Raw genomic sequence first — 19053 nt, 5'->3', positions numbered from 1 at the left:
TTTTGAATAATATATTCTTTCTTTTGTGAGAGAGACACACCTAATGATCCACTGATAATCAAAGATATTATCGCCATCTTGATGAGTCAGTTTTCTTGTTCCCACACGAACGCGTTCGTTCGTTCGCGTTCGTTCGGTACGTGTAAAAGGAAGATAAGATTCCTTTTTCTTTTTCCCTCTCACTGTTCGTAATCTGTTGTATATTTTTTTTTATACGTGAAAATCCGATTTTTCGCTTTTTGCATATTCTGAGTCTGGTTTTTTTTTTATTAAATAAGGGAAACAAACATTTTTGTTAACCGGGAGTTAAATAATTTTGAGACCGTGTGAGTTTTTCAATTTTAAAAATTTATATATATTTTTTTCTTTTTCTCTCCACTGTTTCCAATGCTTTGAAGAAAAAAAAAAAGGCTTGTGTTGTAAAATATTTTGAGGGAGAGAAACTTTTGAAATAATGTTATATGCTTGAAATTATTCTCTGTTATCGAGAAAGTGTTGAATTTGAATTTTTTTAAGAATTTCCTTTGTTTGGATTTAAATTTTTCGGCATGTCGCGAAACAAGAATATTTATATATGATGTCGCATATCGTTGGAAAGCTAATTTTTTTCCCCACACAATGATGTTAATGTTTTTTGATTTTGATGAATATTTGTGTATTTAATTCGGAAATCTTATATTGAAAATTATTGTTGTAATTATAAACTTTGCTGAAAGCCGTTCATTTTCTTAAATCGACCCCGTATTGAGAGAAGATGTTTTTCTTTTGGTTTCGTGTTTGTGTTCGCGCCTCTTGATACAATTGGATAAAATTTTGGATGACGCAGTTTGCGCGACGAATTAGAGGATGCGCTTTCTCAAGCCCCGCCCATCACTCAATTTACATATTACCACTGAAAAACTTTGGAGGCGTGCAGTTCATCGGGACCAGTTGCACGAGAAAGCGTGGTCCCGCCGTTGAAGAATCCCCCCCCCCCCACACGTAACTTGAAGAGCCCCTGAAACTCAAATCCCAAGTCAAGTCACTCAAACCCCTATTTAGTTCTGAACTGCCAAAAGTCGTAACATTTTACTTGAAGATGTAAGCTCAAGAAAAACAGTATGAAGCATCGTCTCGTCATATCAGTTGCTCCCAACTGATCCGTGAAGGAAGGCTTACTGTCATGCCAGAAAGATGAAGCCCAGCAGCTGTCTCTTGCAGTCCAGTCCAAGGTTGGTACTTCGACCACACTACCCCGAGTGGTAGTACAGATGGAGAACTTTGATGCTCCGACATCGTAAAGTATGAGCACGGACCGTCGCTTCAACAGATACAGAGGACATTAATCGTTCAATTCGCCAAGCAGATTCGCCAGTCAAAGGATGACTTATGAGAAAACGAACTGTCCGTACTGAGTGTTCAAGTTAAAGAGAACTGTTCATCGAAATCCGGTTGTCAAGAATGAAGTGACCTTAATATGGGAGATAGTGAGTAAATTTTCTCTTTCAAATTTTGTTGAGTGGTCAGGAAAAACCAAACTGCAGCGATATTTAAATTTTTTAATTTTTCGATAAGTAAAGTAAGGTATTTCAGCATCGTTGTTTTTTTTTTTATTTATATATATTGTTTTGGTTATATGAATTAAGAATTAAAGAACCTAATGCGTATTTAGACCTCTGTGTGTTGACATATTATTTTTTTTTCTCTTTGTGACTTAATTGTTTCGGTTAAAAATGCTGTAGTACATATTTATTCAGGAGAATTACTCACCGACACACAAAGGGTTATTGCGGACACGGTAACAACTCAAAAATGGTACCCCACTAATATGATCACCAGGCCAAAAGTTTTCTTTCTTCGAGTACTGTCAACTTAAATAGTACTCAACAATTTTCCCCACACAACATAAATGGTGCCGTGAAAAACTCGAATCTGAGTAATTTTCTTTTCTCCTGAAGCTATTCTAAGAAATGCATTTGTGTTGCATGAAAATATAAAATATTCTGCTCTCTTGTCAAGTAAAATACTAATTAAATGTCACACACACACAAATTTTATTTTGGGGGTTAGCTATGAAATATGTGAATATTTGGTGTGCCTAAGATTGAAAAATTTCATGTTGGTATAGAGTGGATACAATTTAAGTATATAGTGGTGTATATATTTATATGTACAGGTTATGTTGATCGAATTCTTTAGGGGTGACCTCTCATTTGATGCACAAATAATTGTTTTGGTTCTACTGCTAGTTGTTTTTCCTTTGGTAAACAGACATACACACACAGTGACTATGGCACAAGCACAGGATCCACAAACCCTGTGGCCTATTTTGATGGGTGCATATAACAATTTGCCCATATTTTCAGGCACAGCTGAACCCTCAACTCGTGAGTTATTTCGTTGCATTGTCAATGCAACTGCAATTGGCAGTGTGGAATGCACCACAGAAAAAACATTGTACTACAGAAGTGTGCAAGGAAGGTGGCTTCGCAAAAAAAAAAAAAAAAAAAAAAATCTGTTACCAGAAGAGTGAACACCTATGTTCTCCGTAGTTTTCATGTTCACACTAGGCATGATTTGTGATTGTAAGAATTCCATGCAATTTCTTTTCTCTTTTGTGTGTGTGTATAATCGAAAAACAGAATTTGACAATGTATGCTCAGGGTTGATCTCATGAATATTCGCTCAGTATTCTTTTTCTTTCATACACAAAAAGCAATGTAAGTGCTGTGTCTCTTTGGGAAATATTGATTGATAAGTTGCCTAAAAATTCCTTTTCAAAATGGAAAAAGACCATAAAGTCTGTGTATAAAATGAAAACAAAAAAAAAATTTGAGTCAAATCCTTCATAAGGATAGACGAAGTAAAATTTTTTCCCTTGTCCTGTCAAATGGACGTGTGGTCAATCAGAACTCTCACTCTCTAGTACAAACTTTCATGTAACGTGAACATTCATTGATCGTTTGTATATCATGAAACGGCATGTCTAGACATGACAAATGTCGTAATGAGAATACAAATCATTGAAGTGTTGTATAAGAATGAAATGTTTGTTTCAACTCTAATTTGCTATTTGCTCTGTTGTATCATAAGCTGATGCTGCGACCATGGTAACCATAATCAATTTCAACCAGTTCACCGAATCACAGCATCCCTTAAAGACTGACATTGTAAAAAAAAAAAAAAATTTTTTTTTTCTACATTCTGTGTGTATCATAACATATAAGTCAATATAACAATTTGCATTTGCCTGACCACCGAGACAAAATCGAAGTGGAAATTGACTCACAAATGTATAATTTGTCACAATGTAACATTGAAAAACATGTTTATTTTGTTTCCATAACAAATATCATTTGTTTATAATATCAGCAATCGAATATTAATCATGTGTTGTTGCTTGAGTATTCCAGGAAAAAAGAGAATTTTGTGATGACTCGTAAACATAAGCAAGTATGTCCGAGTATGATTGAGGACAATCAAATGAATCTCAGAAGAAGTCGGTTTGTAGATTTAAAGATTTTGTTCGTTTGTTGTATCTGTGAAACACCAGATCTCTTTTTGTTGTATCTGTGAAACACCAGATCCTTTTTGTTGTATCTGTGAAACACCAGATCTCTTTTGTTGTATCTGTGAAACACCAGATCTCTTTTGTTGTATCTGTGAAACACCAGATCCCTTTTTGTTGTATCTGTGAAACACCAGATCTCGTTTGTTGTATCTGTGAAACACCAGATCATTGTTGTGTATTGATGATTTCAGTATTTGTACGTTGAGAAGTAGTAGTTTTGTTTTCATTGATGTTGTCCTTTCTTTTACGTAAGTTTCATTTTCATGGTGCGTTGGTTTCGTTTTCATGATGCGTGTGTAGAGTCCGAAGCATGGACAAATTCGTTGAATCAGTGTCATATTTTTATCGTATGAGAAGCAGTATAGAGGTAACACATTGGAATAACTCAGGTGACACACTTTGTATTTTGTTCGTCTGTGTAGACATTGTCTTCATTTCTTTGTCCCCAAATGTCAAATGAGTCATGGTAACTGTTGCGATTGTTCTTTCTTTTGAAACACTTTGAACAACCAGGCAACTAAATCACTCAATCATTTTCTTTCTTTTCATCAAGTACTGTGTAACATCATTGAGAGTAGATCTTGACATCTGTTGTCTTTTGTGGAGTGTGTTCTCTAAAAATTTTCCTTGCGGTAAAATTTTTTTCCCGAAACCGTCGGTGATGTCACGGTGGGAAAAGTAGGACACTTTCCCTCCTTTGACAAATAAGCCTGACATAATTTCAACCCAGAATTGTCATATCAAATAAGTGAAATTTGCTAAATGTAAATATAATTGTGTTTGTCGCGTGGAAAATATTGAGCTTCTGTCTTCATTTTAATGTGGAAAGCTGAACCGAATTTCGTGGTTGTCTAGTTCCTTTCCTCTTGTGTTATCATTCATGTGTGTTATGAATATCATTCCGTCTGATATTCATAAAATGCCCGAGATCTGAACCACAGATCGTTTGTATAGAGTGGACACACACTCTTTATGCATCACACTGTATGTGTTTGTCGGAAAATTCTAAATATTAAATGCTTTGCTTTGACATCTCAATCATTTGAGCTCAACAACAAATTCCTTGAATTTTTCTGATTCTTCCTGTGAAATTTTGAGAAATTCCGAGTTAAATTGAACGAGAAAATGTGTGTTCTTTTGAATAATATATTCTTTCTTTTGTGAGAGAGACACACCTAATGATCCACTGATAATCAAAGATATTATCGCCATCTTGATGAGTCAGTTTTCTTGTTCCCACACGAACGCGTTCGTTCGTTCGCGTTCGTTCGGTACGTGTAAAAGGAAGATAAGATTCCTTTTTCTTTTTCCCTCTCACTGTTCGTAATCTGTTGTATATTTTTTTTTATACGTGAAAATCCGATTTTTCGCTTTTTGCATATTCTGAGTCTGGTTTTTTTTTTATTAAATAAGGGAAACAAACATTTTTGTTAACCGGGAGTTAAATAATTTTGAGACCGTGTGAGTTTTTCAATTTTAAAAATTTATATATATTTTTTTCTTTTTCTCTCCACTGTTTCCAATGCTTTGAAGAAAAAAAAAAAGGCTTGTGTTGTAAAATATTTTGAGGGAGAGAAACTTTTGAAATAATGTTATATGCTTGAAATTATTCTCTGTTATCGAGAAAGTGTTGAATTTGAATTTTTTTAAGAATTTCCTTTGTTTGGATTTAAATTTTTCGGCATGTCGCGAAACAAGAATATTTATATATGATGTCGCATATCGTTGGAAAGCTAATTTTTTTCCCCACACAATGATGTTAATGTTTTTTGATTTTGATGAATATTTGTGTATTTAATCCGGAAATCTTATATTGAAAATTATTGTTGTAATTATAAACTTTGCTGAAAGCCGTTCATTTTCTTAAATCGACCCCGTATTGAGAGAAGATGTTTTTCTTTTGGTTTCGTGTTTGTGTTCGCGCCTCTTGATACAATTGGATAAAATTTTGGATGACGCAGTTTGCGCGACGAATTAGAGGATGCGCTTTCTCAAGCCCCGCCCATCACTCAATTTACATATTACCACTGAAAAACTTTGGAGGCGTGCAGTTCATCGGGACCAGTTGCACGAGAAAGCGTGGTCCCGCCGTTGAAGAATCCCCCCCCCCCACACGTAACTTGAAGAGCCCCTGAAACTCAAATCCCAAGTCAAGTCACTCAAACCCCTACTTAGTTCTGAACTGCCAAAAGTCGTAACATTTTACTTGAAGATGTAAGCTCAAGAAAAACAGTATGAAGCATCGTCTCGTCATATCAGTTGCTCCCAACTGATCCGTGAAGGAAGGCTTACTGTCATGCCAGAAAGATGAAGCCCAGCAGCTGTCTCTTGCAGTCCAGTCCAAGGTTGGTACTTCGACCACACTACCCCGAGTGGTAGTACAGATGGAGAACTTTGATGCTCCGACATCGTAAAGTATGAGCACGGACCGTCGCTTCAACAGATACAGAGGACATTAATCGTTCAATTCGCCAAGCAGATTCGCCAGTCAAAGGATGACTTATGAGAAAACGAACTGTCCGTACTGAGTGTTCAAGTTAAAGAGAACTGTTCATCGAAATCCGGTTGTCAAGAATGAAGTGACCTTAATATGGGAGATAGTGAGTAAATTTTCTCTTTCAAATTTTGTTGAGTGGTCAGGAAAAACCAAACTGCAGCGATATTTAAATTTTTTAATTTTTCGATAAGTAAAGTAAGGTATTTCAGCATCGTTGTTTTTTTTTTTATTTATATATATTGTTTTGGTTATATGAATTAAGAATTAAAGAACCTAATGCGTATTTAGACCTCTGTGTGTTGACATATTATTTTTTTTTCTCTTTGTGACTTAATTGTTTCGGTTAAAAATGCTGTAGTACATATTTATTCAGGAGAATTACTCACCGACACACAAAGGGTTATTGCGGACACGGTAACAACTCAAAAATGGTACCCCACTAATATGATCACCAGGCCAAAAGTTTTCTTTCTTCGAGTACTGTCAACTTAAATAGTACTCAACAATTTAGCACCACAACAAATGCAGACTATCTACTGCTGCGTACAGAAAATGATGTTATCAGCCTGATGAGTCTGAATTTGAAGGTTTTTGATTGAACTGTAAATTTTGATTTGTGTGTAAATAATGCTATTGTTTCGTAAATAAATTTCATTAATTATGGTACCAATAGATTGGTTATTGAAATACAAGAAAAGTTTTTATTGTTTTTAAAAATTCTGCAGATAATATGCCACCACAAATTATATATATATTTTTTCTTTAAATTTCTCATTCGTATTATATGCCACCGCTGATTATATGTAGGAAAATATGGTAATTCTGATGATGATTGTTGCTGAAATTCAGCTCATGAGGCAAATCGGTATTTGTAAGCCGAGGCAGAGAAATCACAAAAAAAACCCTTTGCTAGATGAAAAAGCTATAATCCAAGATGTTTGTTAGTCGAGGTATCACTATACTGTTATTTATAGAAATGCTGTGTTTTTATAGTTTGCTGTTTAAAAAATTTATCCTGGAATTTTGGGCCATACCTGGAACGAATTAACGTAATGTTCATAAAAACCTATAGAAAATCATGTTTCTTCTAACAAATATGATTTCAGAACAAATTATCTTTGTTAGCCGAGGTTTGACTGTATTTCTAATTCCCCAGTGGTTGGTATTCGTAGGATCCTTTTAGGCTACTTTAAAATGGCCATTTTTTTTTCAGATTGATAACTGAAATGCACTCAACTGAGTAAAGTGAATTAAAATAGAACTTCCAAGGGTTTTAAGTAAAGTTAATTCCTGATGAATATTTTTTTACCAAAGGTTTTTCCTGAAAATTCTCTGAAACCCCGATATTGTTCCGAAGTTTTCTTACTTAAAAGGTTTTGATCACATGTGCAACAGTTAGAAAGCAACGTAACTCAAAATTTTTTTTTTCAGACTGGAAAACACATGGCAGTGAATACTATGAATGTAGTAGGTATAAGGAAAATCCAAACATCGCAAATGAATCTGTGCATGCTCAAGCAAGAGAAGCTTTGAAAAAATACTTATTCTATTTTGAGAGAGTAAGTTTATAAGGATTTGACTTTAATTTTTTTTTCAGATCAATTTCATTTTTTTTAATTTGTAAAAATTGTCTAGAAGCATCAGGACCTCACTTTTTCAAGTGGTTCCAGCACAGAACAGTACAGGGTTTTGAGCTCAGTAATGCAATTATTATAGAAGAAGAGAGGATGCTGTAATCAGTGGGATGTTTGGTATTAGTGCCTTTTTATTAACCAACCGTGGTCTATCACCATTCAAAATTTTCCATGTTTAGTTACACAAGACAGCATAAAATAAACAATGAGAAATTTATTCTTACGAAAGAAGGTACAACAACCTTGTTGAGTGTAGGTGGAATGGCAACTGATTTCCTTTCTTCCTCCCCGGAAGCGCGCACGCTTTCTGTTAACGACCGCAGAGCCACAGTACCCCCTTCCAGTGCGGATCGCATGAACTAATTGTTGACAACAAAACAAAAAAATATATACACATATAAGTAATAAATTATACATGCACTTATAAAATGAGACGATTCAGGGGACTACTTGCCATGCTGTAACAAGCCACAATGGACGAGTCACTGTCTGTGGCAATGTGCTGGTTTCACTTGTGTAATGTTCACACACATGTTTCTTCCTTTGCATCTGATGGTGATAGTGTTATTTCGCCATGCGACCACTTCATAGGGGCCATCATATGGGCATTACAACGGCTTCTTGACAGCATCATTGCGAAGGAAAACGTGTTGAATGATCAAGTTCTTTATGGGTGTACTTTTCTTTTTCGAAAAGTGTTGTCGTAACTTGGTGAGCAACTGTTTCACAGTGACATCTGTGTTGGAAGCTGAGAAAAACTCATCAGGGAGTTTGATTCACCATATATCAGTTCAGATGTGGAGCATTCCAGGTCTGGCTTGTATGCCGCTCTTAGACTGAGAAGAACGATTGGCAATATGCCCACCCAATCTGTTGAGGAATTTCACTTGATTGCTGCTTTAAGGACGTGATGCCACCTTTCATCAGCACCATTCTCTTCTGGATGGTATGATTTTGTTTGATCATCAATAATTTTCCATTTCCCAAATAGAAACTACATGGTTGCGCGCGCACACACACATAGGATCCAAATTCATGATGATACCAGCAGAGATTGTTTCGAAACCTTGCAGTGAGAGGGAATTTGCACCTTTATGGTGGTTTTGATTGTGCTGACGTTGTACGTTTCCGCATTGTTTCTGAGATCGGTGAAGCGCGTCAACTTGCAATGTTAATGTCTCTATTTTTGCTGTCAGCTGTTGCATGTCAAGTTGCTGTGGGTGGTCGAGATTTGGTGAAATATTCCGTACTTCTGCCTTCCTGCTAATGCTGATGATCTTGTCAGTCATCTCAGATAACCTTTCCAAAGTTTCTGAACTTGTGGAGAGGATTGCTTGAACTTGATATGGTAAGCATTATATCCATCATATTGACTCCGAAGTAATTCATCGCTGAGGGGGCCACTGTGTGTGTGGATAAATCCCGCATTTCTCGGAGTAATGCAGAAGGTCAACGATCGCCCAGCTCGACTTCATACATCAAACGTTGCAAACGTTGTTCGGCTTGGAGGCATCTTTTTAGTATGTCATACATGTTTTCTGCCAATGGATTCATGACGAAGTCACTCATATGTGCCAAAACACTTGTATCCATAGCTGCAACGGCTGTGTAGTATTTAGTGGCATCAGCAGTGATTCCATTCGCCATGAACTGAGAATCAAATAGTTTGAACCATAGATGCGGTTGTTTGGCCCAGAATAGAGGGGCTTTGACCAGCAACCAAAAGCATATCCATTGGTTGCTCGGTTGGATTGGAAATGCCTTAGTTTCTGGGTCACCAACTTTAGTTACACAAGACAGCATACAATAAACAATGAGAAATTCATTCATACAAAAGAAGGTATGACCTTGTTGAGTGTGGGCAGAATGACAAATAATTTCTTTTCTTCCTCCCCGGAAGCGTGCGCTTTCTATTAATGACCGCAGCTCCACACGTTTATATAGTGTGACCTTTTTTTTCATCTGTTAGCATAAGGCTAAATGTAATTTCTTGTGTATTTCCAGTGGGATAATCATGCTAAAAGTCTGCGGCTTGAAGAACAAACTTTACAAAAAATTAGAGACAGAATTAATGATAAAGTCATGGCAAATGAGGGAACGTGGATTGATTGGCAATATCTGCTGAATGCTGCTACATTACTGGCTAAGGTATCGTATCTTACAGTAGTTGATGCTTGTTGTTGGTGATTTATTAACTAATTGTATTTCATAAATACTGAATTATCAATTTTTTTTCTAAAGTAATTTATAAATCAAGGGATTAATTTTTTACTGATAATCATATAGTAATTATTGTAAAGGGCTCATTAATAAATGACATAGTTAAAGCGATTGGTTCACCACCTTCCTATTTGACAGATTTGTGTTTGAGTTACCAGAAATGTCTTGGAAGCAGAGCTGTTTAGAATCAGCTTTGAACTGCTGGTCTTGGTCTTATTAGACCTGCAATGACTGGTTTCGACAAAATGATCAAAAGATTGCTGCTAATGAGAATTGCTGCCATTACATTTCCTTGAGGAACCAACCCCTCAGGGTTCAAGTACCACATTTTGTGAAAAATAAGATATACGGAAGTACCTATAGTGTGTGTTATTTCTATGTTCTCTAAGGGCGCAAGGGAAAAAAACGCTCCTTCGAAACAAAAATTGGCGCTATTTTTTATGTGATAAAATGCATCATTTTTCTTTCATTTTAATTTCCAAAAGTGGCAGTTATTCCATTTTTTAATCCAATGGGATGCATTCTGTTCGAAGAAAATGTGGTTGTTGTTCAGTCTTCTGTTGTTCAGAAGTGACCATTATGATAGGTTTTACTGTATTGTATGATCTGATGATAAATTTTTTTCTTACATTTGAATTAGCTGTCTCCTCTGTTGTCATGTAAATGAATAATTGCCTTTGTTTTCTTTTCTTTGAATATAGTGTCGATACACATTACAATATACGTATCCTTATGCTTATTATATGGAAATTGGGTCCAGAAAAGAATTGGTAAGCTTTATTTTTTTTACTGTTTCCTTATACCAGTTGTAACTCTGAAATTATGTATACTCTCATTGTGAAAGTTGATACCTGAGTGTAAGAAGCAGCTCTGAAAAATCAAATTGAATTAATTTTTGAAATTATTATTCAATGTTAGCCACAATAAAAATAATTGCAGTTTATTACAAGGTATGTTAATACCCCAATTTTTTTCCTGTTTGAGGAGCTTTCTTTATGATTACCAAAGTTATTTGATATAACTAAAGGATTTCATCTAGGACAAGGCTTCAGACATTCATGACATTCATATTTTTACATTTTATAAATTTGACACATTTATTAATTAAACTTGCATTTTTTTTGTTTCCTAGACAATTTTTTTGAATGTAATGAATTGCATGCCATTGCACCTTTGAAAGTTACTTTTGTGTGATTCACTCATGGTTTTCCTTCATATATGATAATTTCTCTTCTGATTGCAGTTTGAATATCAGCAAGCTCAGTTAGAAGCAGAGATAGAGAACCTTTCTTGGAAGATTGAAAGAGCAGAGACAACAGATAGGGGTGTAAGTATGATATTATATCTTATTGAACATCACTCTCTGTTGGCAAGAATCATCTTATGAAAAGTTTAAAGCTCATTACATAGAAAGTTGGAGTTGAACCCAAATTTAGGTGTAATTAATTATTTTAACACTGTCTTATGAATTCTGAAGAGAACAAAAAATGCAATGTCTTCATTCTCATCATTACCCAATAGTTAATTCCTAAAACCATTTGTCTTAGGTGTAACTTGTAATTGCAAAAAATAAGTTTCGGATGTCAAACATTATCTTCTGAAGCTGGTGAAGTAGAAAAATAAAATTTCTGGATAGTGTTTCAAATGTTTATATTCCCTGAAGCAGAATATTATGTATTGTTCTGTAACAAGCTCTCAGTTGACTGCAGTGTTTTCCTCCATTGAATTGGCTGCATGCATACTGTGATCATTATTAAACTTCACTTCTCCTGGCATGCTTAGAACAGACCAGGCTTCAACATTCAAAAATCTGGTGTCCCACAAGTTTGTTGCCATGCTGGATCATATAGGGGAATACAGTATTTGAAACATGGTGATCTAGGACTATGTATAAGATTATCTTTGTAGATTCTCTCTATCCTATAAGTATGGAAGAATTTTGAAGGATATGCAGACCATCCAACTCTCCCGATTTTTCATCCCTCCTCCTGCTCTCTGGATTTGTTAAAATTTCTCTGGATTTTGGCAGAAAATTAGATTTTATGCGAGCTTTCACGGCCTCGTTAGGGAAAACAGCCATAGAGAACAGCCGTAGTCATTTCCATCGAGCAGCCGTAAAAAAAAGTCTCTGTGACTGCATTTAAGCAACTGGCAAAGACGCGACTTCGTTTTCGTAGCGTTTATCGGCAATCATTTATCAGGGGCATGATTTTGGTTGCCGAAATTCCTGTATAATCGTTATTGTATTCCATTAACAGCGGTGCGGTAAACGGGTTTTTTTCGTCTGCAGCTTTGTAATTTGAATTTTTTTTAATAGTTCCGATTAAACATCTTCGGAAAGAAAATATAAAACTTTAAGCTATATACAGATAAGTATAAAGCTTTTAAGAATTCATATACCCAAGATTATCAATCACTGATAGCATCCACGAAAGGAAACACTTTTACTTCATGAACATTATGTAGATGTGATTTGTCTATTCTGCATTGAAAGACTGACATGTAATTAAATTCTTCTCTTGGGGGGGCGGGGAAGAATGTAACTTTTTCTTAATTTATTAAATTTATTTTTGATCGAGACTATGAGTGTCAGAGTGGGAAGGGGGGGGGGTACCCCCCCCTCGTGAGACTCTCCGGATTTCTGGATTTCGAAAGTTGGCACGTTTGGATATGTGACTAGTGTGAGAAAAGTTGTTGAGAGAATTTAAATATCCCTGTGATAAACATCAAAATTTTTCTAAAACCTAAGAACATGATGTGAAAATTGTATTATAATATCCATCCAGTAGATATATCTGTATGGTAGCCATTTTATCATTTACATGCTTGTATTTTAATTTTAGGAGCTAGAAAATCAGATGGATGTGGCTGAAAAAAGACGGACGACTCTCCTAAAAGACTTTTTAGCTGTTTGATATATAACTTGCCTTAAATTTCCACATTATTAGATGTGAAAGGTGTACATAAGCTGTTTGAAATTTCAGGGAGAAAAAAAATAACGAATGCAAACGATTGGAAAAATATAAAATGAACGAAAGCTAAGGGAAATATAGTTATTGAACATTGTGAAAGGTCTGGAACTTGCGACACACTGGTTTGAGTGTGTTTGGTTAGAAATTGGTATATATAGGCTTTGTGTTATTGTGTGACATTAGTGAGGAAGAGAAGGTATCCAGTGTGATTCTGCCTTTGGCTTTAACATTTGCATCTTACTAAAAGCTACAAGTTGACAGATTTTTTTGCATTTGTTTGAATTTTTAAAATAACGTTCATTACATTGTTTCTTCTATCATTTAATCATGGCATATATGTTGTTATCCTCGTACATACCCTGCAGACTTCTTATTTGGTGTATTTTATTAGAATTTCTTTGGTATCATAGAAGAGTTTTATTTCATGCTACTGCCAAGTTTTGAGGCATCAAATCTGTTTAGCAAAATCATTTCTATTTATGTATTTTTCTGGGATAAATTTATAATCCAGTTGGATCGACTAAATTTAACTTCATTAATGACATTAATGAGATTTATTTAGTTTTTTTTTTTGATGGAACAAAATTATGTAAAGTCACTTTTTAAGTTTCATTATTCCAGTATTTTAGTTTTTGTTTGGATGTCTGGAAATTTTTTTTTTAATTACTGGGTAATCATTTTACATTGTAGTACGGCTCAGTATGATTGTAGCATATATGTGTGAAATAATGAGTATAATTACATTGAGGCTGGAAGCAAAAAAGTTATAAACTTTTAATGAGAAAATTATATACAGGGTGTCCCCCGTAAGTCCTAATTAGGCATTTATCTCATCAACCGTTTATCAGAGGTATGCTTCCATATCCCTATTTAAGAAATGTTCAAAATGTGGTCAAGGATCACCCTGGCAAGAGTGAAAATACTGTGTCATAAAATAAATCAAAATTATATGGAACCTGTCCTCTTATTTCCCATTAGAAAGTTGTTGCCCTGAATCTCCTAAGGCCCAAAAAAAAATCTGTGTGTTTAAGTGCCATATCCGCTGAGATTTTTGAATTGAGAAAATTTGGGAAAGAACAGCATAAATGGGGGGGGGGGGGGAAGGCATTGTCCATTAGTTTATGCCGGGTGTGTCCAACTTCTTTCTGTTCGAGGGCCTACATGTAGTCAGCTGCAGTGTCACACCTTCCGGCAGATAAGCCACACCAGTGAAATGACCCGGAAAATTCGAGATTTGTATACACCTTAAATAATATGGAGAAACATAAGCAATTTAGTCGTTAAACTTTTATCCTAGGCTTCGTACTCCTCCACTTCATAAACTGACGCTTACTCAGTGTTTATCTGGCTAGCTTCTAGCTAGATGCAATGCATTAAAAATTACTGCTTCTTCACAAATTGTTCTAACCAATACATTCATAGTTTAAATTTTACAGACAAAACATCATGTTCCATTTTTTTAAATTATTTTTTCCCTACTGATTTGGCAACCCTTTCTATAGCGATACCCATGTAGCCTCACAGGTTATTACATTTAATCAATTTACGCACCAGAGGAGTTTTATTAACGGTATAAAAAGTGTGCTAAAAAGCCATTCATGTGGCTCATATTTACCATCAGCTCTGAAGGCCTCTCGAATGCTACCGACATAAGATGGACCAGGCAGACTACCTGTAGATGTGAAAAGATATGCATGTGCAATACTACTGGATACTCATATACGTCCATAAAATTACAAAGCCAGATTTGCAATGCACATATTCTTATTACATGAACTACCTTCAACCTGAATATAGGTGGTTTGGTTAGAAGAAGTGCCAGTCTGGTTCAATCTTAGAGGAGGTTTAAGGGTAGAGAGAGGGAAACACTATATTTTTTTCTCTGCCAACATTGTCACATGACTGTCATTCTTGTGCTGGTAAATTTCCTATGGTGAGCAGGATGAGCGGTGTGAAAGTAGTTTGAAATCTTCATAAAAATGGTATCTGCATATTGCGCCTTCGGCTGTTCTGAAACACAAGTCAAAGGGGGACTCTTAACGTTTCACATTTTTCTATTATCATTATATATTTTCATTTTTTTGAATAAATATAAGGTATTAAAGCTTGCGATTGTGAAGAAAGATCATCAAAGCACATGTTTTTCAAAAGCATGATAATTCTTAAGATCTTGCATATTTTTCAATAATATTTGTCTTGACTTATAAGGCTATTAGTAATTAATCAAATTACTATGCATTTTTTAAGTTATATCTGAAATTAAATTAGTTGCAATTTAATTCTTTTGTTTGAATGCAGTCTAAATATGTTTACATGTTTCTCTTTGTGACTGCATTTTTTGCCAAATGAGATTAATGTTTCGATGATTGAAGCAGCCAAATTTTTGTATGCAATTGAAATTTTTGGAAATATAAAGTAATGAATAAATATAAACTAATGAACCCCCCCCCCCCACGCACAGTATTTTTTAAAAATTTGTCTACAAAAAGAAATTTATTTTATTATTATTTTGACTTTTTGGAAATTTACTTAGATTTTTTATCTGAAATTTTTCTTCTGGTCAAAAATGGGTCAAAATTTTCATTTAACCCAAAAAAACAGCAAAGATAAATGAGGATTCCTAGAACAGCCAAATTTCAGTTGTAGGATATTGTTTAAGTGATATTTTAAGTATTTTAATTCTTAGTCATTCTATTTTAGTTTCCATAATGTTAATATTTAATGAAGTAAAATAGTATATTAATAGTAAATTAAATAACATAATTAATATAAATTTCGGGAAGATAATAGAAATATGGTGCAGTAGACAAGGCACACTGAACCACCTCTTCAAAATTTGTTTGGTTTATGCATTTTGACCCACAGCTTTTTGCTTATGATTATGTCATTTACATAAGATAATGTTAAATTTGAAAAGCATGTGATTAAAGCCTGACTTTCACGGCCCACTGTATCCCATCATTCCATAAATTTTTCACAGAAATCATCCGCAGAATTTTATAACAATTTTTAAAAAATTTTGGTTGAAAATTTTTTTTAAGACAATTTTTTTTTCAAAGTTGATGATCGCCTGATGAACAAAAACTAGACGTAATGAAAACACAAAATTTGAATTTCCTAGATGGAAAGGGGAAATAAAGCTTATATCTAATTTTACATTCATTGAATTTTTCTTGTAGGCTCCAACTTCAAACTTGAATTTAAATTGTTATTTAAAAAAATTATCAATTTTTCTGCAACTCGTCACGGAGCTCCTCAGAGAACACTTTAAAAACCATTAAACTGAAAAGAGTAGAAGAGGGAAAATAACATGCATCTGCAAATTAGAGATAGTAGCCAACCACTGCAATTCTACCAACGACAGTCACGTGGTGTCATGTTGGTGTGTGCTGCACGAAAGAAATGAATAGAATTTTCTTCTCTATTATATATCTTCTCTGACATCCAAAATGCCACCAACTTGCCATCTTGAAATTTAGAGATGACCGCTTCTCAGTTAGAGGAGAAACCTTTCTCTCTTTCAGGGCAAAGTAATCGTGTCGGGTGTGGAGCTTGCTTGATGAAAGGCACAAGATGAACCCAACTATCCAATATGACACATTTTTGCTCTTTACAATTATTTGGGTGGCCATATCATAGTCAGTAAAAGTTTCAAGGTGCTGCACTGAGCAAAACCCCAAATATGAATTCAGCTACAAATACATGTTGTGTAAATTCATAACTTACATAGTAGGTAAATTTTCCAATGAGGTGACAGAAAAAAATCTCGGCAAACTTTAGCAATTTGTGTGCTCAAAATGGCAGTATGGTGGGAATATGGTGAATTATTTTCATCGTGTTTGTTGATTAGGAAGTCTGTTATTAGAACCACCAGCTCAAATAGTGATCATGCATTGAATGTATTACAGTATTTTTACCTTGTTGAGAATTCCCTCTGGTTTATGCTGCTGTTTCCCAACTTTTCTCCGATTTTTGAATTCAAATATCTCAGTAAATATTGCACTTGGAATTTTTGTTGGCCTTAGGAGAGAGGGCAACAACACTAGAACATTTGAATTAGGAAGGGGAACCATATAATTCAGATTTTTATTTTTATATGACACTATTTTTACTGAAAACTGGTACAGGGTGATTTTGAACGCACTATGGACATTTTTTAAAATAGAGCCATACTCCTATGACAAATGGTTGACGAGATAAGACTGAATTAGGACACCCTGTATATAGTTACAACTGCGAGCACAGCAAATTTTTAGTGATCAAAGTTTTTCCCCCATGAATTATTGCAGCGTGCTAAGTGAAAATGTTAAAGTGATGCTTATGCTGACGTATTTTATCCTATCTCAAACAGGGTCTCGATTAGAACATTTTTTTCTTTTAATTTTTCCAAAAGTATATGTGGCTTGTGTATTTCTGTTTTTTTTTTATTCAGAAGGTATGTTCTTCAAAATAGGGATTGCAGAGCTGTTATCAGAAGAATCAACATAATTTTAAAGATGCTTATACCAGATGTTGTTCTCAAAACGGAAATACTCTGAATTACTATCAACCAAAAGCAGTAAAACCTCCCTTTTCTGAAATAAAGAGTGCTTAACTCTCATCTTGAGTGAGGAAAATTTGGGATGATGGTAAATGCTCCTGTAAAACAGCTGAAATTATGAGGTTGAAGGTTAATGAAAGGCTAAATTTGTTAGAAAAATGTATTTGCTTTATTCATGTAGTTTTACATAATTCATACAAAGTTAGATTAATTATTTGCATGGTTTTGTTGGTATACACCTACCTTTTCAACCTGCATGTACCTTTGAATATGCAAGTGTAAAAAATTATTTTTGTTTGTATGGAAGGTTTTCTTGTAGTAATAGAGCAAAATAGTGAGCAAAAAAATATGAAAAACTGCTGAAAGAAATATTTGAAGAGCACAAATGTTGGGGGGCTATTTGCCAATTTTTTTTTGTTATAGTTAATAAGACTTATGAAATTTAAAAGTGCAATCAATATTTGCAGAATAAGCATTATGCTCTGTGTGAATAAATTATTTTTCATATTGTATTATTTTTAATTCACATAAGTTTATGAATGATTCCTGGAAGCGCTGTTGCAACGATTTGTTGATTAGCCAAGCCATGCAATTGTCTTCCAAAAATGAACTGACAGGAAATTCAGAGAGAAATAGACTTCTTCTTGGATATTATGCAGAGGTGAACTCTAAAGCAGGCATCTTCAACCCATTGCTCGTGAGCAACATGGTGCTCCCTGAAATATTCAGAGTGCTCTATATGCGTGTCCTATTTCGTACTCGCGATCAACCATTTCAATTAAACACCTTGTACAAATTGAATTCAAGGATTGAAATCATCTTGATTTCATGCATTCATATGTCAAACTTGCCATATGGGTGCTCTTTCTTTTATGGTGAGTACAGGCAATGCTCACTACTGGAAAAAGGTTGAAGATGTCTGCTGTAAAGGAAGTCAAATGTCTCTGCCAAGAATCGAACCCAGGCCCCCTTGCAAATCAGGCAAGTGTGTTAGCATATACAGTCAAACCTCGTTTGTGCACCACCCGGTTAACACGTCACTCCGCTTACCGGATCACTTTTTTGGAAGTCTCAATTGTCCTCAGGCAGGATTTGGCAAGCTATGGCTTACTCCGTTTAACGAGTCACTCAGCTTACTAAGACATATTTTTTTCTCTCCCAAGAGTGACTCATTAATGAGGTTTGACTGTACACCACTGGAGACACAATTCTTCCTTCCTTATTTCACACACTTTAGCATGGGATACTGAAGTAGAGGCATTAGTCCCCCCCCCCCCCCTAACAAATGACACCCTAAAGGGATCCAAGTTCAATTCCCAACGGAGACTAGGTGATTTTTCTCTCGGAGTTCATCTTGGCATAATATCTAGAAACGGTCTGTTTCGTTGATGCATTGGGCTGAGATAAAGCAGTCTCACTTTCTTTACTGACAGGAAATTGTTTTTAAAAGTGTGAATAGATAAACTATACAGAAACAATGTTGATAAAAAATTATATGGAAAAGTTCTAAATAATTTCATTGATTACAAATTTCAGCATTTTCTCAACCCGAAGCTAATGGATACTGTATGTTAATGGGTCGCTCTCAAATTTTTGATTCAAATATCAATTTTACTATGCATGCTATGGGACAGATAATG

At 34.9% G+C, this 19053-nt stretch overlaps 1 protein-coding gene across 1 annotated transcript in view; it reads left to right on the top strand.

Annotated features, from left to right (window-relative positions):
• ari-2 (E3 ubiquitin-protein ligase ari-2) overlaps window positions 1-13881 on the top strand; it is a 31292-nt gene extending 17411 nt beyond the window's left edge. The window contains exons 10-14 of the mRNA XM_089244009.1: window positions 7479-7606; window positions 9686-9829; window positions 10603-10671; window positions 11145-11228; window positions 12745-13881. Of these exons, the coding sequence (XP_089100135.1) occupies window positions 7479-7606; window positions 9686-9829; window positions 10603-10671; window positions 11145-11228; window positions 12745-12816 (497 nt within the window). The 3' untranslated portion in view covers window positions 12817-13881. The remainder of the gene's footprint in view (window positions 1-7478; window positions 7607-9685; window positions 9830-10602; window positions 10672-11144; window positions 11229-12744) is intronic.
• The last annotated feature ends 5172 nt before the right edge of the window (window positions 13882-19053 follow it).

The sequence above is a fragment of the Pholcus phalangioides genome, unplaced genomic scaffold (assembly GCF_987345545.1).
Source record: "Pholcus phalangioides strain wild (caught in Gottingen) unplaced genomic scaffold, Ppha-v1.0 ptg000015l_1, whole genome shotgun sequence".
In the NCBI taxonomy this organism is placed as follows: Eukaryota; Metazoa; Arthropoda; class Arachnida; order Araneae; family Pholcidae; genus Pholcus; species Pholcus phalangioides.
This window is presented reverse-complemented; position numbering and strand designations above follow the sequence as displayed.